Source organism: Ursus americanus, chromosome 2, assembly GCF_024610735.1.
Source record: "Ursus americanus isolate L20-20 chromosome 2, mUrsAme1.1.p, whole genome shotgun sequence".
NCBI classification, from domain to species: Eukaryota; Metazoa; Chordata; class Mammalia; order Carnivora; family Ursidae; genus Ursus; species Ursus americanus.
In genome coordinates this window covers 15,813,125-15,840,970 of record NC_142128.1, presented here as the reverse complement: position 1 = coordinate 15,840,970, position 27,846 = coordinate 15,813,125, and the positions used below count along the sequence as shown (strand labels likewise).

Sequence of the window (27,846 nt, the reverse complement as noted above, 5' to 3'; positions counted from 1 at the left end):
CCTCATCAAGACCTTGACACGTGCCCCAGCCATCCCCTGAACCTGACCGAAACCTCATGTTCACACTCTTCTTGACCCTGATCATCACTGTGACCCTGAAACAGACTGAAACTCATTCTCACCCTGACCCTTCCTTCCCTCACTCATGCTAGCTCTAACCCTAACCCTTATATGACTCACTATGATACTACCATGACTCTGAATCTGACCATGACCCTGATCCCCACCATGACACTTACTTTTACGCAAACCATTCACTGAATATTAAACCTAAACACATCCTAAACCTGATCCATGCCTCTTCGTGAATAATTCATGAAAAGCTCTTGCAAATACCTTCTCTGAGTCTGTGGCTTGTTTTCTCATTCTCTTGAAGATCTTATACTTTTTAAAAAAGTTATTTCAAAATGTATCATATACCTAAATGTAAAGCACAAAACTATAAAACTTTATGAGCAAATATAGGAGAAAATCTAGGTGACCTCAGGTTTGGTGATGAATTTCTAGATATAACACCGAAAGCATAATCTGTGAAAGAAAAATATGAGAAGTTGGATTTTATTATAATTAATGGGAGAAAATATTTGTAAAACATATCTGATAAATGACTTATAACCAAAATATATGAATAATTCTTAGAATTCAGCAAGAAAGCAACTTGACTTTTAAAAATAGGCAGAGAAAAAAATAGACACTTCATGAAGAAGATAAACAGACGGCAAATAAGCATGTAAAAATGCTCCACATCTTGCTATATGTTGGCTCATGGAATTTAAATTAAAAAATGCTTCACATCATCTATCATAAGAGAAGTACGAATTAAAACGACAATGTTATACCACTATACACCTTTTTGAACGGCTAGAATCCAAAACAGGGAGAACACCAAATGCTGGTGAGGATGTGGAGCAACAGAAATTCTCAGCCATTGCACACAAATGGATAAATATAGAAATATTTATGGATATGCATATGTACATGTGTTGTATGCAAACATATTTCTTTGCTCTGTCAGTTGAGAGGACCAAAAAGTAAAAACACTCAATAGGAACAAGCACATCATTTATAATCACCAAAAACTGGAAGCTATCAAGCTATCCTTCAACATGTGATTGGATAAATAAACTTATCTACATCTATCTATACAATGGAATATAATTCGGTGATGAAAAGAGATGAGCTGTTAAGCCATAAATGACAGAACATTAAATATATTGCTAAGTGAAAGACGCCAATATGAAAAGGTTACATAATACATGATTCTAATTATGTGACATTCTGGCAAAGGTAAAACTATAGAGATGGTCAAAAACACCAGTGGTTGTCAGGAATGAAGCAGGAGGCAGAGAAGGTTAACTATATGATGCATAGGGGATTTCTTTGGGTGGTGGAACTATTCTGTATGATGCTGTTACGGTTGATACATGGCATTATGCATTTTTCAAAATCCATAGAACTTTATGACACAAAGAATGTATTGTAATGTATGCAAATTTAGAGAAAAAATATTTAGAGAAGTCTAAAGAATTGCAGGAAAGAATACAGAACATGACAAGAGAATCCAAATGTATTACAAATGTACAAGACAGCCTCACTGAAGGGGATGGGGGAATAAAATGTGTTAACCTAAGTGACTTTGGAAATGATGGAGTCTAAAAGACTAAGGCAGAAGTAACTGCACATAAGAGAGTTGACAAAATTAGTTCCCACAGAAATGCACGTTAATAATTCTGATGCTGTTATACATGCACATTGGAATTAAAGAAACACGTAAATAGATGGTTGGAGTTTGGTTTCTCAATGTTAGAGTGGGAACTGAGAGACAGTCAAGGGGGAAAGTTAAGAATTACCCATGTGGTGATGGGTTAGAAACAGTGTGAACAGACTAGTAGGAGTGAAGTCATCATTATGGCAGTGCAAGGTGTTCCACTTTTCTCCTCCCCCTTTAAAAATAACCAATTAGACATCCATAACTGAACAAATGTGCCACTGTGCATTACAGCAAAGAATCTAAGAGGTTTCTAGCCCACCTCTCCATCTCAAAAGAAAGAAAGAGAACCTCGGTAAAGGCTGCAGATCCAAAGGAGTCAGCAAACCTGCTCCACCCCCACTCACCACAACTGGGGGGAAAAAGAACCTAGAGATGGCAAAACTGGGAGATACCCACAAATAAGAGAAAATTTGTGGAAGTTCAGCCTGCCTAAGGGGAGATTCCATCATGCCATTGGAGCAGGATAAGGACAAGTTTGGACACAGATGAGAGAGAGAAACTCACCAAGGGGACACCTCTCCCAGGAACAATACAGGGGTGGACTTTTGGAAACAGCAGTGGCCACTTCTCTGGCAGCAGAGGTGGAAAGTGGTGACCTGTCTCACACGGTAGGTGGAAAGTGAAAGTGGCGAGTGACTTCTTGGCTATCCTAGTTGTGTAGGTTGCTGCTGGAGAAATCCATTTCTCTCCAGCAGCACCTGGATTTCTGAGGACCACTATGTCTGGGAAAGGAGAAAAAAGGGAATAAAGCAGATATAAATATATCAAAGGGCATTAAAGGAACATTTCCTACTGTCTACTTCAGGACTTCAGTGAGAAGTCCACTCAAATCTTTGGTAGTTCCCCACTCGAGAATACCCCCACCAGCTGTGGGCACTCCAAAAGCACTATGTGCTAAACCCATACCTTCCCCCACTCTGCTGTCAGCTCCTTGTGTGCTTACAAATGTATCTGCCAGAGTGAACTCCAGTAGACACAGAGGGTGCTTAGATAACAGGCCAAGAAATGTGGGCAAGGGAGAAATCATGAACTTGAGCTATAACACCACCTTCTGGAATACAAAAGAAAGGTTTCTAATAGTCAGCCTATTGAGTCATAAGAACCAAAAAAGACATAAAAGCTTAGTTAAAGAAGTGTCTGCCACTTCAAATGTGAAAGCACAAGTCCATTCCTACAAACACTATGAAAAATAAAGGAAATATACTATCACCAAAAGAAAATAATAATTCTCCGGTGATTAAAAGTAAAGTTATGGTATATTGCAATCTAACTGATAAAGAATTAAAAATACCCATTAGGAAGAAATTCGGTGAGCTACAAGGACACTCAGAAAGACAATTCAATTAGCATAAAGAATAAAATCAATGAACATAAGGAGTTCTTTACCAAGGAGACTGGAATTATAAAAAGAAACCAAACAAATTCTGGAGCTGAGAAATTCAATGAATAAAATGTAAAAATGCAATAGAGAGCACCAGTAACAGGACAGACCAGATGGAAAAAAAGAAGTGACTTGGATGATAGGAATGTAGAAATAATTCAGTTAGGAGAGAGAACTAATATCTTTAAAAAGTGAAGAAAGCCTATGATAGTTATCTGATTCAACCAGAAGGGCAAATATAAAAATAATCGATGTGCCAGAAGGAGAAGAGAGGGAGAAAGGAGATTATTTAAAGAAATAAAAGCTGAAAACGTCCAAAACCTGGGCAAAAACTTGGACATAAAAGTCCATGAAGCTAATAGAACACCTATTATCTCAGTGCAAAAAGACCTTTCCAAGACACATTAAAATGAAACTGCTAAAAATCAATGATAAAGTATCTTAAAGGCATCCAGGAACAAAGAAAGTAACCTACAAAGGAACCCCCATTAGGCTATCAGTGATTTCTCAGCAGAAATGCTATAGGCCAGGAGAGAGCAGAATGACATAATCAGAGTGTTAGTGGATAAAAATTGCTAGCCAAGAATATATTATCTGGCAAAGTCATGCTTCCACTGTATCTGAGAAATAAAGGCTTTTCCAGACAAACAGATGTTAAAGGACTTCACCACCACTAGATCTGCCTTGCAAGATGCTAAAATGCATTCTTCAAGCTGAAATGAAAAAATGCTAATTAGAGACATAAAAACATGTGAAAGTAACTAACATTCTGGTAAAGATGAAATTTAGACAGCCAGAAATAGAAAACTGTAACTCTAATTAGAATGGTGTGTTAACTAACTATAATGTAAAGTTTAAAGGAAAAGACTATTAAAAATAACTATAGCCTAGAAATAAATCAAAGCATATATGGTCAATTAATTTACCACAAAAGAACCAAGATAATACAATGGGGAAAGGAGAGTGTCTTCAATAAATGGTGTTTGAAAAACTGGACAGTCTTAGATAAAAGAATGAAACTGGACCACTACATTACACCACATGCAAAAATCAATTCAAAATGGATTGATTAAAGATGTGAATATAAGATCTGAAACCATAAAACTCCTAGAAGAAAAATAGGCAATAAATTCTTTGACATCAGCCTTAGCAATGATTTTTTGGATTTAAGCAGAGGTAGAATTAATTAATAGAAGAAAAGTCAAAAACTGATGCAGAGAAAGTGTTTGACAACATACGGCATCCTTTCCTGATCAAAACTCTTCAAAGGACAGGGACAGAGGGAACATACATCAATATCATAAAAACGATCAAAGAAAAGCCCAAAGCGAATATCATCCCCTTGGGGAAAAACAGAACTATTCCCTTAAGGTCAGGAGCACGACAAAGAGGCCCACTCTCACCATTATTGTTCAACATAGTACTAGAAGTCCTAGCAACAGCAATCAGACAACAAAAAGAAATAAAAGGTATTCAAATTGGCAAAGAAGAAATCAAACTCTCTTCGCAGATGACATGATATGTTATGTTGATAACCCAAAAGACTCCACACCCGAAGTACTAGAACTCATACAGCAATTCAGTAACGTGGCAGGATACAAAATCAATGCAGAGAAATCAGTTGCATTTCTATACACTAACAATGAGATGGAAAAAAGAGAAATTAGGGAATCAATTCCATTTACAATAGCACCAAAAACCATAAGATATCTCTGAATAAACCTAACCAAAGAGGTAAAGGATCTATACTCTAGAAACTACAGAACACTGAGGAAAGAAATTGAGGAAGACACAAAAAATTGGAAAAGCATTCCATGCTCATGGATTGGAAGAATAAACATTGTTAAAATGTCTATGCTGTCCAGAGCAATCTATACTTTCAATGCCATCTCGTTCAAAACACCAATGCCATTTTTCAAAGTGCTGGAACAATCCTAAAACTCGTGTGGAATCAGAAAAGACCTGAATCGCCAAGGAAATGCTGAAAAAGAAACATAAAACTGGGGGCATCACATTGCCTGATTTCAAGCTATACTACAAAGCTGTGATCACAAGACAGCATAGTACTGGCACAAAAACAGACACATAGAGATTGATGGAATAGAACAGAGAGCCCAGATATAGACCCTCAACTCTATGGTCAACTAATCTTCAACAAAGCAGGAAAAAACATCCAATTGATAAAAGACAGCCTCTTCAATAAATGGTGCTGGGAAAATTGGGCAACTATATACAGAAGAATGAAACTCGACCATTCTCTCACACCATACACAAAGATAAACTCTAAATGGATGAAAGACCTCGACGTGAGACAGGAATCCATCAAAATCCTAGAGGACAACATAGGCAGTAACCTCTTCCACATCGGCCACAGCAACTTCTTTCATGACACATCTCCAGAGGCAAGGGCAACAAGAGCAAAAACGAACTTTTGGGACTTCATCAAGATAAAAAGCTTCTACACAGCAAAGCCAACAGTTAACACAACAAAGAGGCAACCCACGGAATGGGAGAAGATATTTGCAAATGACACTACAGATAAAGGGCTAGTATCCAAGATCTATAAAGAACTTCTCAAACTCAACACCCAAAAAACAAATAACCAAGTCAAAAAATGGGCAGAAGGTATGAACAGACACTTTTCCAATGAAGACATACGAATGGCTGACAGACACATGAAAAAATGTTCAACATCATTAGCCATCAGGGAAATACAAATCAAAACCACAATGAGATACCACCTTACACCAGTTAGAATGGCAAAAATGGACAAGGCAAGAAACAACAAATGTTGGTGAGGATGTGGAGAAAGGGGAACCCTCTTACACTGTTGGTGGGAATGCAAGCTGGTACAGCCACTCTGGAAAACAGTTTGGAGATTCCTCAAGACATTAAAAATAGAGCTACACTATGACCAAGCAACTGCACTACTACATATTTACCCCAAAGATACAGATGTAGTGAAAAGAAGGGCCACATGCTCCCCAGTGTTCATAGCAGCAATGTCCACAATAGCCCAACTGTAGAAGGAACCGAGATGCCCTTCAACAGAGGAATGCATAAAGTAGATGTGGTTCATATATACAATGGAATATTACTCAGCCATCAGAAAAGATGAATGCCCACCATTTGCATGGACATGGATGGAACTGGAGGGGATTACGCTAAGTGAAATAATTCAAGCAGAGAAAGACAATTATCATGTGTTTCACTGCTATGTGGAACATAAGGAATAGCACAGAGGACATTAGGGGAAGAAAGGGAAACTGAAGGGGGATCTCAGAGGGGGACATGAACCATGAGAGACTATGGACTCTGGGAAACAATCTGAGGGTTTCAGAGGGGAGAGGGGGGGTGCAGGGATGTGGTAGCCCGGTGATGGTATTAAGGATGGCACATGTGGTAATGAGCGCTGGGTGTTATTTGCAAATAATGAATCATTGACCACTACATCGAAAACTAATGATGTACTGTATGGTGACTAAGAGAACATAATAAAAATAAATAAATAAATAAAAATTAAAAAAAAAAAACTATTACCCTGATTATAAAGAAAAAAATAAAGGAAAAGAAAAAAAAGAAGCCTGATCCAAAGAAAAAAGAAAAAAGGAAATGAAAACACAAACAAGCAAACAAAAAAATATAAGCCTAATTCCAAAGGAAAAAGAGAAAAGAACAAAAGAATAAGTAAAAAAAATAAAAATAAAAAAAATACAGCCTGGTCCTATTTCCACCAGAACTGAAAGGGATGCTTTGAAGCATGCTGTGATTAGTAGACTTGGGGCATGTTGCCTGCTGCCTGTTTTGCTCTTCTGGGGGAGAGGCCTGCTGTGCTGGCTCAGTCAATCCTGCCCTTGTGAAAAAACAAAAACAAAAACAAAAAACAGTTGCCAAGATCGGGGTGGGGGGCATATGGAATTTGATGTAAGCAGCTCCCACCTCCACTGGGGCCACTGTGTTGCTCTCTCATGTCTGTGTTGGCAGTGGGAGCAAAATGGTGACACCCCCCTCTCTCTTCCCCAGACAGGGGATCTCACACACCCTGTTGTTCAGGAAGCCCTCGCAGAAGAACAAGGGCTGTTAGCGCACCCAGTGCCCAGCTTTTCTGCATTTTATCTTTGGCAGGGCTGGAATTCAAAACTCCAAATCTTAATGGACAGACACTTTTCCAATGAAGACATACAAATGGCTAACAGACACATGAAAAAATGTTCACGATCATTAGCCATCAGGGAAATTCAAATCAAAACCACATTGAGATACCACCTTACGCCAGTTAGAATGGCAAAAATTGACAAGGCAGGAAACAACAAATGTTGGAGAGGATGTGGAGAAAGGGGATCCCTCTTACATTGTTGGTGGGAATGCAAGTTGGTACAGCCACTTTGGAAAACAGTGTGGAGGTCCCTCAAAAAGTTAAAAATAGAGCTACACTATGACCCAGCAATTGCACTATTGGGTATTTACCCCAAACATACAGACGTAGTGAAGAGAAGGGCCATATGCACCCCAATGTTCATAGCAGCATTGTCCACAATAGCTAAATCGTGGAAGGAGCCAAGATGCCCTTCAACAGATGACTGGATTAAGAAGATGTGGTCCATATATACAATGGAATATTACTCAGCCATCAAAAAGAACGATTTCTCAACATTTGCTGCAACATGGATGCGACTGGAGGAGATAATGCTAAGCGAAATAAGTCAAACAGAGAAAGACAATTATCATATGGTTTCTTTTTTTTTTTTTTAAGATTTTTTATTTGTTTATTTGAGAGAGAGAGAGACAGCCAGCAAGAGAGGGAACACAAGCAGGGGGAGTGGGAGAGGAAGAAGCAGGCTCCCAGCAGAGGAGCCTGATGTGGGGCTTGATCCCATAATGCCGGGATCACGCCCTGAGCCAAAGGCAGACGCTTAACGACTGAGCCACCCAGGTGCCCCTATCATATGGTTTCACTCATTTATGGAACATAAGAAGTAGGAAGATCGGTAGGAGAAGAAAGGGAAGAAGAAAGGGGGGGGTAAACAGAAGGGGGAAGGAACCACGAGAGACTATGGACTCTGGGAAACAAACTGAGGGCTTCAGAGGGGAGAGGGGTGGGGGAATCGGATAGGCTGGTGATGGGTATGAAGGAGGGCACATATTGCATGGAGCACTGGGTGTTAGACGCAAGTAATGAATCATGGAACTTTACATCAAAAACTAGGGATGTACTTACTGTATGGTGACTAACCTAATATAATAAAAAATTATTATTAAACAAACAAACAAACAAACAAACAAAACCCCTCCAAATCTTAAAGGAGCTGACCACTGGAGTCCACTCCTCTCTCTGGATCAGAGGCTGGCTGTCCTCTTACTAGTGCCCTTTGCCCCCAGAAAAACAGTCCCCTGCCTTTGCAGTGCTCAGAATCTGTGGTAGGTTCACCTCAAAAATCAGCAACCAGGTTATCCTCCCCCTGCCCTCACCTTTGTCCCCTGCATATGGAAGGCCATTTGCTAGTGCCTGCAGGGTCTTTTGTCCTTGGAGACGCAATATACCCTCTTCCAAATGTACTCCAGGAAGGGGAACAATCTCTCCCTGGTGACTGATCCCTACCCCACTCTGTGTCACTCCCAGGCCAGAGCCCTCCTTCTCTCCAGGAGCCCATGCCACAGCTCGGCTCCTGCGAAAATCACGTGCTTTCAAAATCTCTGAGCACGAGCTCCAGACACTGCGAAAAACCTGTGCCACTCAGTTCCCCCCGCTCCTCAGTGTTGGTCCAAGAGGTTTTCTTCCTGTGGGAACCTGACTCCTCACTCTCTCATCCCCTCTCTCCCACTCTCCCTTTCCTCTCTCTGTGGGAACGGTTCCCTCCCCTCCGCAGCACAGCAGTTCTCCTCTCTCCCAATTCACTTCCATGTACCTCGCACCTGCCTCCAACTGTGGAGATCCTTCTTCCAATCCTCGGATTGATTTCCTGGATTTCCAAAAGCCAATATTTGGTTTTCCAAATATTCCAGATATTTGTATTTCCAAATACAGCTTTGTTTGAGGGACAAGGAAAGCCGAGAATCCCCCTACTCCTTCACCATCTTAACTCCTCTCTCCTAAGATTACCTTTTTACACCATATTTTATGCCTATGGCTCATGAACGAATCCCCTAGTTTTTTTTTTTTTAAACAAATCCCCGACTTATATTTAGATATATTTAAAAATATGCACTGGAGGTACAGCCAGAGGTATGGAAAAAAAAATCCCACAGCTAATCAACACTATTTACACTGTGCTATATATGCCTTTGATTTTTTTTTAATTTTAGCAAATATTTATTGAGTGGAAACTCTGCGCTAGTCTTTATTATAAACACTGAGGATACCAAATCTGACAAGATGGTCAGGGTACCTGCTCTTGAGGAGGCAACATTCTAGTTGGGGAACATACACAGTAAGAAAACATATTTTAAAAATTAGTACAGTTAAGAACTACAAAGATCGTCTCACAGGAAGACAGAATGGAGAGTGACAGGGTTCTACCCTATACAGAAAGGGAAGAGAGGACTATTTCTTACGCTCTTTCTCCTTCTTTACATTGGTGCACACTTGAGTCTGTAATGTTTCAGAAACAGCCTTCATTTTATAAAAATCTATTATTTCTTCTTCCAATTGTCTTCTCTCGTCCTCAAGTTTCATTGTCTCCTCTTGTTGGACTCTTTTAAGATGCTCAAACTTTTCCTGTAGCTGTGAAACAAATGTGCAGTTATGACTTGAAGCACACTATTGTGGTACCTTCCCAGGAATATGTTTGTCTTTTCTACTGATTATCAAACATAGCCTACATTATAGCAGAGCTTGATTTTAAAAACAGTTTCAACATTTCATATTTAAAGTAAATAATCGGATATGGAATTTCTTTTAATTTTAAATGTGTCCCCATTGAACCAAATGCAATAAAACACAAAGTTATGAAAAACACTCAACTGTAGAAATTTTTCCTAATGAGGTATATATTTTTAACTCTACATTTTCCCATAACACTACATTTTCCCATAAATCTCTTTCAGTAAAATTTGATAGACCCATGTCCACTAAAAATACATACATTAAAATATGACATGGATTATAAAGTGTTTCTTGACACTTTAATTGATAAAGGCATATCGAAAGAAAGTCTGATAATTTCCTTGTTAAGTAAGATTAGCGTAATTACAGGAAGAAACAAAAACCTCCTTCAGTTACTTTGTTTTTGCTTCTGAGATCTTATTTGATCTGTGGGACTTAAAATGAGCCTAATTAACCATAAGGAGATAATATCACCTTAGTTTCCATTCGAGGAAGGTCTTCAGCATGACTTTATTCAACATAAGAATTGCTTATATGCATCAGAGGACTATGATTTTTACAGCTATAGCTACTATGGCATAGAAGTATGAAGGACAGACCTGTTTTCAGTTTAACTTTTTGAAAAACAAGCGGACTAGGAGCTTAAACTGCCACACTATTAATTAGCTGGCTTATATGGCTGTGAAGAACCCAAGCGCGACGTTAACACTAGTGATTCCCGACGCTAGGTGGCCATTAGAATCGTTGGGTCAGCTCGCCCATCTCCCAACGCACAGGCTGCACACTGATCAGTTGCACCACACTACCCGGAGTGGAAACCCGAGCATCACTGCTTTTAGAAATTCCTAGGTGATTTTAATGGGCAGCCAAGTTTGAGAGCCATGGTTTTAAATAAAGATTTCTTTTTCCTCTGCTGAAGTTTGGTATCTCTCAGAATTACATTTTCATGCCTGAGAAGGAAATGAGTATCTACACACAACTGAAAAAGCTGGGGATGAGAGAGTGTGGTATCTATAAATGAGAGCAAAATCAGTGAGAAAAAGTTTCAGTTAAACATGGGAACGTGAGGCTTGGAAGGAAGATGGCAGTGGAGCAGGAGGACCAGAGGCTCACCTCATCCCACAAACAACGAAATAACGATCTAAATATGGCAAAAATCAACCGGAAGACTGAGAGAACAAACTACATAACTAAAGGGAGAGAGGAGGCCACACTGAAAAGGTATGAAGTGTGATGTGATTTAGGGGAGAAATGGATCACAGGTGCTGTGAAGGGGAGGGAGCTGTGGTCACAGAGAAGGGCAAGAGACAGAGGACCACACAGGGGAACACACCAGGAGAACATTTCACCAAAGCCATTGGCTTGGAAAATAAGAGTGACTGAGCTTTGTGAGTTCTTGCAACCTGTGAGGCTTAAAGCCTGGAGTTTTAAATGTCAACAGTCTTGGCTGGGCTAGAGCCCTGAGGGCACAGCCCTGCTCCTGGAGCGAAGACAAGCAGACAACCCAGGGGCATATGGCTTGAAAACAGCAATCTGAAGAACACCTGGGGCACACAGATGAAAGATTATTTGCTCTTCTCAGAGTGCATACCTGAGAGCCAGCATTCACTGAGACTTCTCTCCAGAAACAAAGGAGCTGGCTGGCACCATTTCCCTACCAGTTTCTCAGCATAAACACAGAGCCACCTGCTGGAACAGCATTGACACTGGCTGCCAAAGTTCCTTACACCAAGCATTCTGGCAGGACTGCCCTTTTTCGTCAAGCTTGCCTCAGTCCCAGTGTGGTGGGCCCCTCCCTGAGAACACCAGCACAAACTCCACCCACCCACTCCCACACTATGTCTCCCCACCAAGGGGTACTCCAGGGCCTTAGTTTTGGAAGAAGTGGTGTCAAGTCTCATTTCACAAACAGACCAGAGCACACCTAGTTAAAACTCATCACATTCAGACCGGAGACCAAACACTGCGCACTGTTGGTAAGGACAGCCTCTGCAGATGAATGACCTCCAGCAGAGAGCAGCCAAAACACAACATCATGGAGAAAGGGGAACCCTCTTACGCTGTTGGTGGGAATGCAAGTTGGTACAGCCACTCTGGAAAACAGTGTGGAGGTCCCTCAAAAAGTTAAAAATAGAGCTACACTATGACCCAGCAATTGCACTACTAGGTATTTACCCCAAAGATACAGACATAGTGAAGAGAAGGGCCATATGCACCTCAATGTTCATAGCAGCATTGTCCACAATAGCTAAATTGTGGAAGGAGCCAAGATGCTCTTCAACAGACGAAATGATAAAGAAGATGTGGTCCATATACACAATGGAATATTACTCAGCTATCAGAAAGAACAATTACCCAACATTTGCAGCAACATGGACGGGACTGGAGGAGATTATGCTAAGTGAAATAAGTCAAGCAGAGAAAGACAATTATCATATGGTTTCACTCATTTATGGAACATAAGAAATAGGGAGATCGGTAGGAGAAGGAAGGGAAGAATGAAGCGTGGGTAAACAGAAGGGGGAGTGAACCACGAGAGACTATGGACTCTGGGAAACAAACTGAGGGTTTCAGAGGGGAGGGAGGTGGAGGAATGGGATAGGCTGGTGATGGGTATTAGGGAGGGCATGTATTGCAGGGAGCACTGGGTGTTATAAGCAAACAATGAATCATGGAACACTACATCAAAAACTAATGATGTACTGTAGGGCGACTAACATAACATAATAAAAAATTAAAACAACAACAACAACAACACAACATCAGAGTGCACACAGCACACACTGGAGACACTCTCTGAAGTGCCAGGCCTGGGCACTACATGTCTTCTTCGTAAGACCGTTACTTTCAGGAGCAAGAGACATAACTGGACTTTCTCACACAGAGAAGAAGGCAGAGACTTAGACAAAATGCCAAAACAGAGGGATTTATCCCAAATGAAAGAGCAAGATAAAGTCCAGTTAGAGAGCTAGGCCGAACAGATATAGGTAACATGCCTAATGGAAAAGTTAAAGGAACAATCATAAGGATACTCACTGGGCTTCAGAAAGGAATAGAAGACATCAGTGAGACCCTTACCACCCTTACTCCCCGGCTTGGAGTGCATTTGGGAGAGGTGACATGGCCTCTCCGTGGGCAAAGTTCCCCGTGGGTGCCATCAAAAGATCCTGCCCATCAGTACAGGAACAAAGATGCTGGCTGAGGCCTACAAACCCTGGCAGTTCTGGCTGTGTACTGCAATTTACCATACACTCCCACACCACTGCCTTCTGTAACAAGCCAACTGCAGCCACAGCTTGAGAGCTTGAGTGAGTTTGGGAGAGGTGACATAGCCTCGCCATGGGCAAAGGACCCTGAGGGCACTATCGAAAGGTCCTGCCCACCAGTACAGGAACAAAGACGCTGGCTGAGGGCTACAAACCCCAGTGGCTCAGCTGTGTGTTGCAATTCACCATAAACTCCAAACTGCGGCGTGATCCTGCCACTACCTTCTGCTACAAGCGAGCACTAGCCATGACATCGGGAAACCCTCCTCCAGAGAATCAGTGTGGGTCTGCTTTTCTTGTCTCTGAAGTTTTCTTGTCTCTGGGGTTTTGAAACAGCGACTTTACAGGTAAAACAACAGCACTAAATTCGTATCTTTCAACAATTACTCTGAATGTAAATGGACTCAACGCTCCAATCAAAAGACATAGGGTATCAGAATGGATAATTAAAACAAAACAAAACAAAACAAGACCCAACGTCATGCTGTTTATAAGAAACTCATTTTAGGCCCAAAGGCACCTCCAGCTTGAAACCGAAGGGGTAGAGAATCATTTATCATTTATGTGACGCTAATGGACATCAAAAGAAAGCTGGGGTAGCCACCCTTATATCAGACAAACTAGATTTTAAACCAAGGACTGTTGGGGCACCTGAGTGGCTCAGTCTGTTAAGCCTATGCCTTTGGCTCAAGTCGTGATCCCAGAGTCCTGGGATCAAGCCCTGCATCAGGCTCCCTGCTCAGCAGAGGAGTCTGCTTCTCCCTCTCCCTCTGCCCCTGTTCCTGTGGTCTCTCTCTCGCTTACTTTCTCAAATATGTAAATAAAAAATCTTAAAAAAAACCCCAAGGACTGTAATAAGAGATGAAGAGGACACTATATCATAATAAAAGGATCTATCCAAAAAGAAGATATAACAAGTGCAAATATTCATGCCCCTAACTTGGGAGAAGCCAACTATATAAATCAATTAATAACAAATGTAACAGAGCTCACTGATAATAGTAGAAGAATTTAACACCCCTCTTCGGCAATGGACATATCATCTAAACAGAAAGTCAACAAGGAAACAAGGGCTCTCAATGACACACTGGACCAGATGGACTTCACAGATATATTCAGAGCATTTCACCCTAAAACAGCAGAATACAACATTCTTTTCTACTGTGCATGAGACATTCTCCAAAATAGATCACTTATTAGGTTACAAATCATGGCTCAGCAAGTACAAAAAGATTGAAATCAGACCATGCACCTTTTCTGACGACAATATTATGAAACTAGAAATCAATCACAAGAAAATATCTGGAAAGACCATGAACACATGGAGGTTAAGCAACATGCTACTAAACGATGAATGGGTAAAACAGGAAATCAAAGAAGAAAATTTAAAAATATATGGAAACAAATGAATATGAAAATACAACTGTCAAAAGCTTTGGGATGCAGTTGGAGTGGTCCTAACAGGGAAGGATATAGTAATATGGGCCTACCTCAACAAGCAAATAAGGAAAATCTCAAATAAGGAACATAACATTACACATAAAGAAGTTAGAAAAAGAACAAAAAATTCATCCTAAAGCCAGCAGAAGGAAGAAGATAATAAAGATTAGAGCAGAAATAATGATATAGAAACATAAAAAATGATAGAACAGATCAAGGAAATTAGGAGCTGGTTCTTGGAAATAAAATTAATACTATTGATAAACCCCTAGCCAGACTTATCAAAAAGAAGATAGACGGGACCCAGATAAATAAAATCACAAATGACGCAAGAGAAATAAGAACCAACCCTGCGGGAATACAAACAATTCTAAGAGAATATTATTAAAAATTATACGTCAACAAATTGGATAATTGAGAAGAAATGCCATTTTTCAGAGTGCTGGAACAAAAAATCCTAAAATTTGTCTGGAACCAGAAAAGACCCCAAATCGCCAAGAAAATGTTGAAAAAGAAAAACAAAGCTGGGGGAATCACATTGCCTGATTTCAAGCTATATTAGAAAGCTGTGATCACCAAGACAGCATGGTACTGGCACAAAAACGGATGTGTAGTTCAATGGAACAGAAGAGAGAGCCCAGATATAGACCCTCAACTCTATGGTCAACCTATCTTCGACAAAGCAGGAAAAAAACATCCAATTGATAAAAGACAGTCTCTTCAATAAATGGTGCTGGGAAAATTGGACAGCTATATACAGAAGAATGAAACTCGACCATTTTCTCACACCATACACAAAGATAAACTCTAAATGGATGAAAGACCTCGATGTGAGACAGGAATCCATCAAAATCCTAGAGGACAACATAGGCAGTAACCTCTTCCACATCGGCCACAGAAACTTCTTTCATGACACATCTCCAAAGGCAAGGGAAACAAAAGCAAAAATGAACTTTTGGGACTTCATCAAGATAAAAAGCTTCTACACAGCAAAGGAAACAGTCAACACAACAAAGAGGCAGCCCACGGAATGGCAGAAGATATATGCAAATGACACTACAGATAAAGGGCTAGTATCCAAGATCTATAAAGAACTTCTCAAACTCAACACCCAAAAAACAAATAACCAAGTCAAAAAATGGGCAGAAGGTATGAACAGACACTTTTCCAATGAAGACATACGAATGGCTGACAGACACATGAAAAAATGTTCAACATCATTAGCCATCAGGGAAATTCAAATCAAACCCACATTAAGATACCACCATACACCAGTTAGAATGGCAAAAATTGACAAGACAAGAAACAACAAATGTTGGTGAGGATGTGGAGAAAGGGGCACCCTCTTACACTGTTGGTGGGAATGCAAGCTGGTACAGCCACTCTGGAAAACAGTATGGAGATTCCTCAAGACGTTAAAAATAGAGCTACCCTATGACCCGTAATTGCACTACTGGGTATTTACCCCAAGGATACAGACATAGTGAAGAGAAGGGCCATATGCACCCAATGTTCATAGCAACATTGTCCACAATAGTCAAACTGTAGAAGAAGCCAAGATGCCCTTCAACAGATGAACAGATAAAGAAGATGTGGTCCATATATACAATGGAATATTACTCAGCCATCAGAAAAAAATGATTACCTAACATTTGCGTCAACATGGATGGGACTGGAGGAGATTACGCTAAGTGAAAAAAGTCAGGCAGAGAAAGACAATTATCATATGGTTTCACTTATTTGTGGAACATAAGGAATAGCAGGGAGATCATTAGGAGAAGGAGGGGGAAAATGAAGGTGGTGGGGAACACAGGGGGAATTGAACCATGAGAGACTATGGACTCCGGGAAACAAACTGAGGGTTTTAGGAGGATGTGGTAGCCTGGTGATGGGTATTGAGAAGGGCACGTATTTCATGGAGCTCTGGGTGTTATACACAAACAATGAATCATGGAACACTACATCAAGAACTAATGTACTGTATGGTGACTACATAACATAATAAAAATTAAAAAAAAAAGAAATGGATAAAGTTCAAACCAAAACTGAAACAGGAAGAAATAGAAAACCTGAGCAGACCCATAGCCAGCAAAAAAATTGAATTAGTCATCAGAAAACTCCCAACGAACAGAATTCCAGGAACAGATGATTTCCCAGGCAAATTCTACCAAACATCTAAAGAAGAGTTAATATTTTTTCTTCTCAGACTATTTCAAGAAACAGAAAAGGAAGGAAAACTTCCAAATTCATTCTGTGAAGCCAGCTATACCCTGATAAAAACAGATAAAGACTCCAAAAAAAAAAAAAAAAAAAAGAGAGAGAGAACTATAGGCCGATATCCTTGATGAACACAGATGCAAAAATTCTCAATAAAATACTGGCAAACCAAATCCAACAATACATTAAGAAGGTCATTCACCACAATCAAGTGGGATTTTTTTCCTGGGCTGCAAAGGTGGTTCAATATACACAAATCAATCAATGTGGTACACTACACTAGTAAAAGAAAGGATAAGAACTATATGACCTTTTCAATAGATTCAGAAAAAGCATTTGACAAAGTACAATATCTATTCATGAAAAAGCCCCTAAGAAAGTAGGATTAGAGGGAACATAGCTCAACATAATAAAGGCCATATATGAAAAAGCTACCACTAATACAATCCTTAAGGGGGAAAAACTGAGAGCTTTTCCCCTACAGTCAGGAACAAGACAAGGATGTCCGCTCTCACCACTCTTATTTAATATAGTACTGGTAGTCCTAGCCATAGAAATCAGACAACAAAGATAAATAAATGGCATCCAAGTAAGCAAGCAAGAAGTAAAAACTTTCAGTATTTGCGGAAGACGCGATAATCTATATAGAAAACCTGAAAGATTCCCCAAAACTGCTAGAACTAATAAGAGAATTCAGTAAAGTTGCAGGATACAAAATCAATGTACACAAATCTGTTGCATTTCTACACACCAACAATGAAGCATCAGAAGGAGAAATTAAAAAAAAAAAAATCCCATTTACAACTGCACCAAAAACAATAAGATATCTAGGAATAAACCTAACCAAAGGGGTGAAAGATCTGTACTCTGAAAACTATAAAACACTGATGAAAGAAATTGAAAATGACACGGAGAGGGGCGCCTGGGTGGCACAGCAGTTAAGCGTCTGCCTTCGGCTCAGGGCGTGATCCTGGCATTCTGGGATCGAGTCCCACGTCAGGCTCCTCCGCTGGGAGCCTGCTTCTTCCTCTCCCACTCCCCCTGCTTGTGTTCCCTCTCTCGCTGGCTGTCTCTCTCTCTGCCAAATAAATTAATAAAATCTTAAAAAAAAAAAAAAAGAAAATGACACGGAGAAATGGAAAAACACTCCATGCTCATGTATTGGAAGAACAAATACTGTTAAAATGTCTATACTACCCAAAGCAATCTACACATTTAATACAATCCCTATCAAAATAACAACAGCATTTTTCACAGAGCTGGAACAAACAATTCTAAAATTTGTGTGGAGCCACGGAGAAACTGAATAGCCAGAGAAACCTTGAAAAAGAAAAAAAAAAAAAAAGCTGGAAGCATCACAATTCTGGGCTTCAAGCTATATTACAAAGCTGTAGGGATTAAAACAGTATGGTACTGGCACAAAAACAGATACACAGATCAACACTATATGTTCAGAAAAAGCATTTGACAAAGTACCATATCTATTCATGAAACTATAGAACACTATAGAAAACCCAGAAGTAAACCCACAACTCTATGGTCAATTAAACTTTGACAAAGCAGAAAGAATATACAATGGAAAAAAGACAGTTTTTTCGACAAGTCGTGTTGGAAAAACTGGATAGCAACATGCAAAAGAATGAATCTGGACCACATTCCTACACCATACACAAAAAAATAACCTCAAAATGGATGAAAGACCTAACGTGAGACACGAAACCATCAAAATCCTAGAGGAGAACACAGGCAGTAAGCTCTTTGACATTGGCCATAACAATTCAAAATAAAACCTTCTTCACAGTGAAAGAAACAATCAACAAAACTAAAAGGCAGCCTATGGAATGGGAGAAGATATTTGCAAATGACAGATCTGTAAAGGGTTACTATCCAAAATATATAGAGAACATATAAAACTCAACACCCCCAAAATGAATAATCCAATTAAAAAATGGGCAGAAGACATGGACCAACATTTTTCCAAAAAAGACATACAGATGACCAACAAACAAATGAGAAGATGCTCCGTATCACTCATCATCAGGGAAATACAAATCCAAACTACAATGAGATATCACCTCACACCTGCAGAATGTCTAAAATCAATGGCACAAGAAACAACAGGGGTTGGCGCGGATGTGGAGAAAGTGGAACACTCTTGTACAGTCTGTGGGAATGCAGACTGGTGAAGACACTATGGCAAACAATATGGAGGTTCCTCAAAAAGTTAAACATAGAGAATTACAGACCTATATCCCTGATAAATATGGATGCCAAAATTCTCAACAAGATCCTAGCCAACAGGATCCAACAGTATATTAAAAGGATTATCCATCAAGACCATGTGGGATTCATCCCTGGGATGTAAGGGTGGTTCAACATTTGCAAATCAATCAGTGTGACAGAACACATTAATAAGAGAAGAGACAAGAATTGTATGGTCCTCTCGATGCAGAAAAAGCATCTGACAAAATACAGCATCCTTTGCTGATTAAAATCCTTCAGAGTGTAGGGATAGAGGGTACATTCCTCAATTTCATTAAAACCATCTATGAAAAGCCCTCAACGAATATCATTCTCAATGGGGGAAAACCTGAGAGACTTTCCCTTAAGATAGGAACACGACAAGAATGCCCACTCTCGCCATTATTGTTCAACACAGTACTAGAAGTCCTAGCAACAGCAATCAGACAACGAAAATGAATAAAAGGTATTCAAATTGGCAAGGAAGAAGTCAAACTCCCTGTCTTTGCAGATGACATGATACTTTATGTGCAAAACCCAAAAGACTCCACCCCCAAATTACTAGGACTCGTACAGCAATTCAGTAACGTGGCAGGATACAAAATCAACGCACAGAAATCAGTTGCATTTCTGATACACAAATACAAATGTTGCAGGACACAAAATCAGTGTAAAGAAATCTGTTGCATTTTGGGGAGGAGTTAAGATGCATTTGGTGGAGGAGTAGTGGGATCCTAAGTTTGTCTCATATCTCGAATACAACTAGAATTATCACATCATTCTGAACACCCAAGATATCAATCAGAGGTCTGGGGAAAGAAAAAAGAAATGCTATATCTACAAGTAGAAAAGTGACCACCTTTTGGGAGGTAGGAGGTACAGAGACTTGAATCTGGTGTGATACAGCTGAGTATAAGGCAGCAGGGAGAGAACCTTCTTAAGGAGGCTACTGCAAAATATTATAAGCAGTGGAGTGCAAAATTGGTACTTTTACAAGTCAGCTACAGTGGGAGACAAGCCTGGCTTAAAGGTGCTTAGGTGGTGAAGTGGGGCAGAATGTCACGTGTGACACCATGATCCGAGGATCCCCTTGGTCACAAGAATGGGTGGTGCCTAAGTGACGCACTGTTCCCAGGCACAGGAGCAGGGAAGCTGGCTGAGAACAGCCAGTTTAGTTACTGGCTTTCTGCTCTGTGTTTTCTTAAACTGTGAACTGCTGCACGGTCGTGTGACTGCTTTCCTGGAACAAGTCCAGCAGAAGACAGAAGCATGGTGAGACCCTTTCTGTGAAGAATAGCATGCATGCATACCATGGAAGTCCCTAAAATTTGGAGTTTTGAAATCAGTCACGTGCCTGAGATAATAAAAAAGCCTGGACTCTGGCAGGGTGAACACAGAACTCTCACGGAAACTGGGGAGACAAGACTTATTAATTTCTCTTCTATGAGGGCTCACTGAAAAGCGAGGGACACGAATTTTCAGCTGTGGGGCTAGAGAACAGGGATCTACCATATTCATCCTGCCCATGAGGGCTTAAAGCCTTCAGGGAACAAAACAGCACCACCTAGTGGAGCCCAGAGCCGCTTACACCAAGCCCTGCCTCTCTGAGCATGGGAGGCACCTTTCCACTAGGGCAAGATCATCTGAGTATCAGCGCAACAAGGTCCCTCCCCCTGAACACCCATACAAACAACTCTCTCACACCAACTTTATTGATGACAGAGGGCTGCAAAGCTTCAACTAGAGGACAAAATAGTATCTAGCATCCTTTGTACTTCTATTCTTTTTTATTATTGTTTTTTCAGTTATTTTCTTCTTTTTTCAATTTTTATCCTTAAGTTTTTCTATTTATATATAATTTATATATTTATTTTATTTTTTATTTCCTTTCATTGTATTATATATATTTTACTTTATTTCTTATTTTGGGACCTAGTTTCTTTCTTTCTTTTTTTTTTTTATTATGTTAGTCACCATACAGTACATCATTAGTTTTTGATGTAGTGTTCCATGATTCATTGTTTGCGTATAACACACAGTGCTCCATGCAATATGTGCCCTCCTTAATACCCATCACCGTGCCAGCGCATCACTCCACCCCCCCCCCCCGCCCCTCTAAAACCCTCAATTTGTTTCCTGGAGTCCATAGTCTCTCATGGTTCATTTCCCCCTCTGTTTCTATAAAGAACTTCTCAAACTCAACACCCAAAAAACAAATAATCCTGTCAAGAAATGAGAAGTAGACATGAACAGACACTTCTCCAAAGAAGACATACAAATGGCTAACAGACACATGAAAAAATGCTCAACATCACTAGCCATCGGGGAAATACGAATCAATACCACATTGAGATACCACCTTACACCAGTTAGAATGGCAAAAATTAACAAGGGAGGAAACAACAAATGTTGGAAAGGATGTGGAGAAAGGGGAACCCTCTTACACTGTTGGTGGGAATGCAAGCTGGTACAGCCACTCTGGAAAATGGTGTGGAGCTTCCTCAAGATGTTAAAAATAGAGCTACCTTATGACCCAGCAATTGCACTACCAGTTATTTACCCCAAAGATACAGATGTAGTGAAAAGAAGGACCACATGCGCCCAATGTTCATAGCAGCAACGTCCAAAACAGCCCAACTGTGTAAGGAGCTGAGATGTCCTTCAACAGATGAATGGATAAAGAAGATACGGTATATATATATATATATACAATGGAATATTATGCAGCCATCAAAAGAATGAAATCTTGCCATTTGCAACAACATGGATGGAACTAGAGGGTTTATGCTAAGCAAAATAAGTCAATCAGAGAAAGGCAAGTATCATATGATCTTTCTCATATGTGGAATCTAAGAAAGAAAACAGATGAATGCACGGGAAAGGGGGAAAAGAAAAAAGGGAGTGAGGGACACAAGCCATAAGTGACTTTTAATGATAGAGAACAAACTGAAGGCTAATGGAGGGAGGTGGTTGGAGGCTGGGCTGGATGGGTGATGGGTATTAAAGAGAGCATTTGTTGTGATGAGTTTGGATGTTTTATGTAAGTAACGAATTCTACTCTAGAAACCAATATTGAGCTGTATGTTAATTAACAACTTAAAAAAAAAAAAAGGAAGAAAGAAACAGACTCTAATTCTAGAGAACAAACTGATGGTTACCAGAGGGGAAGGACTGATGGGGATTAAGGGCTGTAGCTGTTGTAATGAGCACAGCATGGCACATGGAAGTGTTGAATCACTATACTGTACACCTGAAACTAATAAAACACTGTATGTCAACTAACTAAAATTAAAAACTTTAAAAAAATGAAAAGATGAGCAAATCTCTAGTAATGTGGGAAATGTACAAATTTACCAGTTTTTAAGTATTTAAAATTATAAAGTTGTAATTTTGAATTCTGACTAATCCGTCTGCTAGATGTGCTTAAAAAGCTTCCTTTACATCTGTAAGCCTCCACTTTCCATGTCGGCTAATCCCAGTTTCTGTCTACTTTTCATGTTTTCAATAATTAAGTTGGTCCTTTTCTGAGAAAGCCTGGTGGGCCTGTTCCCTCTCACTTCGTTCTGTATGGATGCTTTTTACAATCCTGGTCATTTTATTTCTACCAGAATTTTTTTCTATAGTCGTTTATTAATCTTTGTTAAGAATTTTGGCTCCTCATCACTTTGCACAACCAATTTTAGACTGTGTTTGGTTTTTCTTGAGGGAACATATAACTGAAGAATTGGAGAAGAACTGATGTCCGGAGGGCAAAAATGAAGCAGATGTACACAAGTAAGGCAGAGGAAAAACAGAGAATTTCAATGGTTGATTTGGTTTCTGGTCACTTTCTACTCTGGGTTTAAGTTATCGTAAGATCCAGCTATGCTTCCTATTCTTGGATTCAATAGGAAACCCTCGAATACTTCTAAAACTTTACCTTCATCCCTAAGCTAATAGAATTTTTATTACATACAGTTCAATTATCCATGATTGAGACGTCTGGTATACAGCACCTAGTCACTATCTTGCTTCTATTGAAAAAGTTCATGTTTCAATTTACCTATTTCTGCTCAAAACTAAATTCTTGAGTTAAAACCACATTCACTTAGAGAACAATATTTATGATTCCAAATATATTTTTTGTTTAAAAGGCATTGGTGCAAAAAATCAAAACTATATAAGTAGTCTTTTTCCCATTTCTTTGGAAATATAAAGGAATGAAATGAAAAGAAACTCACATAATTCACCAACTTAAAGTTCTCTAAGTCTTGTGTTAGTCAACATTTACCCACTTACTTATAAAAGTGAAGAAAATTTACTAATGCAGTAGTAGTGTTAGAAAGTAATGACTCTTCATAGAAGTCAATAGCTCGAATTTGCTATAAATTAAAATTCATGCAGGAAAATTCAAATTGTAAAATAAAGGTAAATAGTTTTTACAAAATTATTTTCACTTTTTAAAAAAGCAAATTACATATTCTAGAAAAAAATAAAATTGCTGACTATAATTTTTAAAGCTTGTATTCAAAACTTATATTGGAAATAGCTACCTTTTGAAAACAGCAAATATTCTCCAAAATCATCAACTAAACCTTTGAGACTAAAACTCCAAATTAACAATACACATAAAAATGAATACAAATTATACCAGACTAGTGTACTTACCTCTTTTTCAGATTCTTTAAATGTTGTTTCTTTCTCCTTTACTCGCTGCATAAACTTTTGTTTCAGTTCTTCTTCTTCCCTCTGGCATTGATCATAGAACTTTTGTCTTTTGGCTTCATAGATCTCTTGAAAACTATAAAAAATATATTATTACTCTCATATTAAAATGGTAATATAAATAAACCTGTAAATATATATATTGTATGTTAAGTCCCATGAAAGGGCATTTACCAACATTTTCTTCATGTATAGAAATAGAAATTTCTATATCATGAGATGTAAAAAAGTGAGGCGCGGTATTAAATAATATATAGAGAGTATGCCTAAAGAGTACTAGAATTGTGAGACAAATATATTAGTGATTTCTTGTTACCACCACTTTTCAATATATCACACTTCTTCACATCTTTTGATAATAAAATTTAGGGAAACCTCTACTTTATAAGGTTCTTATTTAAAATAAAGCCAGGCAGGGATGCCTGGGTGGGCCAGTCAGTTAAGCCATCTGCCTTCGGCTCAGGTCATGATCCTAGGGTCCTGGGATTGAGTCCCACATCAGGCTCCTTGCTAAGCAGGGAGCCTGCTTCTTCCTCTGCCTGCCACTCCCCCTGCTTGTGCTCTCTCTCTGATGAATAAATAAATAAGTAAAATCTTTTAAAAATAAAAATAAAATAAAATAAAATAAAATAAAGCCAGGCATCATCATCATCACTATCATCTAATAATCAAAACAGTATGGAACTAGCACAAAAATAGATACATAGATAAATGGAACATAGTAGACAGTCCCAAAACAAACCCAGGTTTATATGGTCAATTAATCTATGACAAAGGAGGCAAGACTATACAATGGGGGAAAGACAGTCTCTTCATTAACTGGTACAGGAAAACTGAACAGCTATATGTGAAAGTATGAAACTGGACCAGTTTCTTATGCCATACACAAAAAAAGCCTCAAAATTAATTAAATACCAAAATGTGAAACCTGAAACCATAAAACTCCCAGAAGAAAAGATAAGCAGTAATCTCTGGGACACTGGCCAACATTTTTCTACCAACATTTTTCTAGCTATGTCTCCTCAGGCAAAAGAAACAAAAGCAAACATAAACTATTATGACTACACCAAAATAAAAGGCTTTTGTAGAGTGGAGGAAATGATCAACAAAAAGAAAAGGCAACCAATTGAATGGAAAAAAAAACTGTAAATGATATATCTGATAAGAGGCTAATAACCAAAATATTATAAAGAACTTATATGACTCAACACTAAAAAAATAAACTGATAAAAAATGGTCAGAGAACACGAACAGACATTTTTCCAATGAAAATATACAGATGGCCAAAAACCACATGAAAAAATGCTCAACATTACTATCATCAGGGAAATGCAAATTCCCCAAAAACCACAATGAGAAATTGTCTTACACCTGTCAGAATTGTTAGACTCAAAAAGACAAAAATAAAAAAATTTTGGTGAGGATGTGGCCAAGAGGAACCCCCATGCACTGTTGGCTGGAATGGAAATTGGTGCAGCCACTGTGGAAAACAGTATGGAGTTTCCTTAAAAAATTAAAAATAGAAATACCATAGGTTCCCGTAATTCCATTAATGAAAATGAAAACGCTAATTTGAAAAAAATATATGAATCCTTATGTTTATTTCAGCATTATTTACTGTTGCCAAGATGTGGAGGCAACCTAAGTTTCCATCAACAGATGAATGGATAAATAAGATGTGGGGTGTGTGGGTGAGTGTGTGTGTGTGTAAAGAATATTAAAGAATCTTGCTATCTGTGACATGAATGAACCTAGAGAGTACTATGAGAGTACCATGCTAAGGGAAATGTCCGACATAGAAAAATACCATATAATTTCATTTATATGTGGAATCTAAAAAACAAAGCAAAAGAACAGACAAATAAAGAAACAAGAAAAGGAGGAACAGAAGAATAAATACAGAGAACAAACTGGTGATTGCCAAAGGGAAGGGTAATGGGAGATTGGCAAAATAGGTGAAAGGGAGTGGGAGGTACAGGCTTCTGGTTATGGTATAAAGAAGTCATGGGGATGAAAGGTACAGCACAGGAAATATAGTCAGTGGTATTATAATAGTGTTGTATGGTGACCAATGGTAACTACACTTGTGGTGAGCATAGCATAATGTATAAAGTTATCAAGTAATTATTTGTAAACCTGAGAGTTATGTAATATTGGGTATCAACTATACTTCTTTTTTTTTTTTTAAGATTTTATTTATTTATTCGACAGAGATAGAGACAGCCAGTGAGAGAGGGAACACAAGCAGGGGGAGTGGGAGAGGAAGAAGCAGGCTCATAGCGGAAGAGCCTGATGTGGGGCTCGATAACGGATCACCAGGATCACGCCCTGAGCCGAAGGCAGATGCTTAACCCCTGTGCCACCCAGGCACCCCTATACTTCATTTTTTTAAAAAATTGACTTTAGGGGCGCCTGGGTGGCACAGCGGTTAAGCGTCTGCCTTCGGCTCAGGGTGTGATCCTGGCGTTATGGGATCGAGCCCCACATCAGGCTCTTCTGCTGTGAGCCTGCTTCTTCCTCTCCCACTCCCCCTGCTTATGTTCCCTCTCTCGCTGGCTGTCTCTATCTCTGTCAAATAAATAAATAAAATCTTAAAAAAAAATAAAAAATAAAAAATAAAAAATAAATAAAAATTGACTTTAAGAGTGGAAAAAATCCGGTTTCCACAACATCTTTATTAAAAAGTCCATCTCTTCTCCCAAAATAAAAATATGAAAGTTATGTCAGGCATCTTTCAAAATTCAATTCAGTTAAGATAGCCAGTTCAATTTTGGTTGTCTTCGAAGTACCTAAAAAATCGATATACCTGGATCATACCTCACTGTAATTCTTTAGAGTACAAATCCTATTCCTCTTAAATATAACTAAATACACCTGCTCTCAAACTATTTTCACTTGACTTCTACAATGTTACGGTTGCTTTTTCTCTTTCCTTCATCCAATATTCAATGTCCTTTGCCATCCTTCTCAATATCCTTTGCCAGCCTTTATCAATCTTTGCCAATATTTGAAAATCTCTTCCATGAACATCTATTTCATATGAAATACAAAAATAAAAACAAAATAGTATTTTTCTTCTGGATACACATTTCACCATATACACATACTGAATACTCATATTTGAGCATATAAATGGGCCCCTGAATTACATTGCTGTTAATAACTCCGTCCAAGTCTGATGATTAAAAAAACATACAATTCAGGATGACCCAGAATGTGAAATGTACAGCTATTCTCATTCCCAAATGATTGAATCTCATGGTTGTAAGGGATTTCTAAATCACCCATTAGCTTGTTCTGACAAGATCTCCTCCACTCACCTAAGTGGCTTGTTATCTGGGCCCACATCAGTAAAGCCCATTTTTTTCAGTTTGCAGCACCTATAACGTTCATAGTGCTGAATGTGGGTTTGTTCTTTCAGGTCTTCCATATTTATGCAAAGAAGCATATCCCGGAGCTTGACAAAATCACAGTGATTTTCATTTTCCACTAGGCAGAAAAATAAGAAAGCAGCAACACTCATGATCAATCCTTGGCACCCACTAAGTATTCCTGAGTGAATGTATGCATGAAAAACACATTTAAAATAACAGCTGAGAGATTGTTATAATTAATAGATATAATTCTTTGTAACTGTAACTATGATTATATGGTACATATCTATTACAGGGAGAGTTTATATTTGGATCAGGAAATTTGCTTTAAATGTATTAGCCACAGAATAAATAGGAAACAGTGAATTAACATGTTATATTACTGTATGGCATAGTTTTTTGTTAATAACTGTTAGTATTTTACAAACTACCCCCAAGGTATTTCACAGAGCACTAAGAAAGAATGTAATATAATTCACTAAAGTAAGTAATTTCATTAATGTAATCCTGCTACCATGAAGGCATTAAAAATTATGCATGTTTTAGTTCTCAAATACTATTTATATCCTGTATTTATGAGACCAAATTAGTCAAAGTTTAAAAATCAACCAATAAATTTACATGCCTCT

At 38.8% G+C, this 27,846-nt stretch overlaps 1 protein-coding gene across 3 annotated transcripts in view; it reads right to left on the bottom strand.

Moving 5' to 3' along the window:
* Window positions 1-588: 588 nt before the first annotated feature.
* The window catches only part of SEPTIN14 (septin 14), a 112,019-nt gene continuing 84,761 nt past the window's right edge, over window positions 589-27,846 (bottom strand). For 2 of the 3 annotated variants that reach the window (XM_087868534.1, XM_087868535.1), the window contains 4 exons: window positions 27,164-27,332; window positions 23,787-23,919; window positions 9,705-9,873; window positions 589-2,493 (listed from right to left, as the gene is read on the bottom strand). In XM_087868534.1, the coding sequence (XP_087724660.1) occupies window positions 2,201-2,493; window positions 9,705-9,873; window positions 23,787-23,919; window positions 27,164-27,332 (764 nt within the window). In that variant the 3' untranslated portion in view covers window positions 589-2,200. Of the gene's footprint in view, window positions 2,494-7,788; window positions 9,874-23,786; window positions 23,920-27,163; window positions 27,333-27,846 lie in introns of those variants that run through there. The other variant, XM_045786094.2, reaches the window with a different exon arrangement.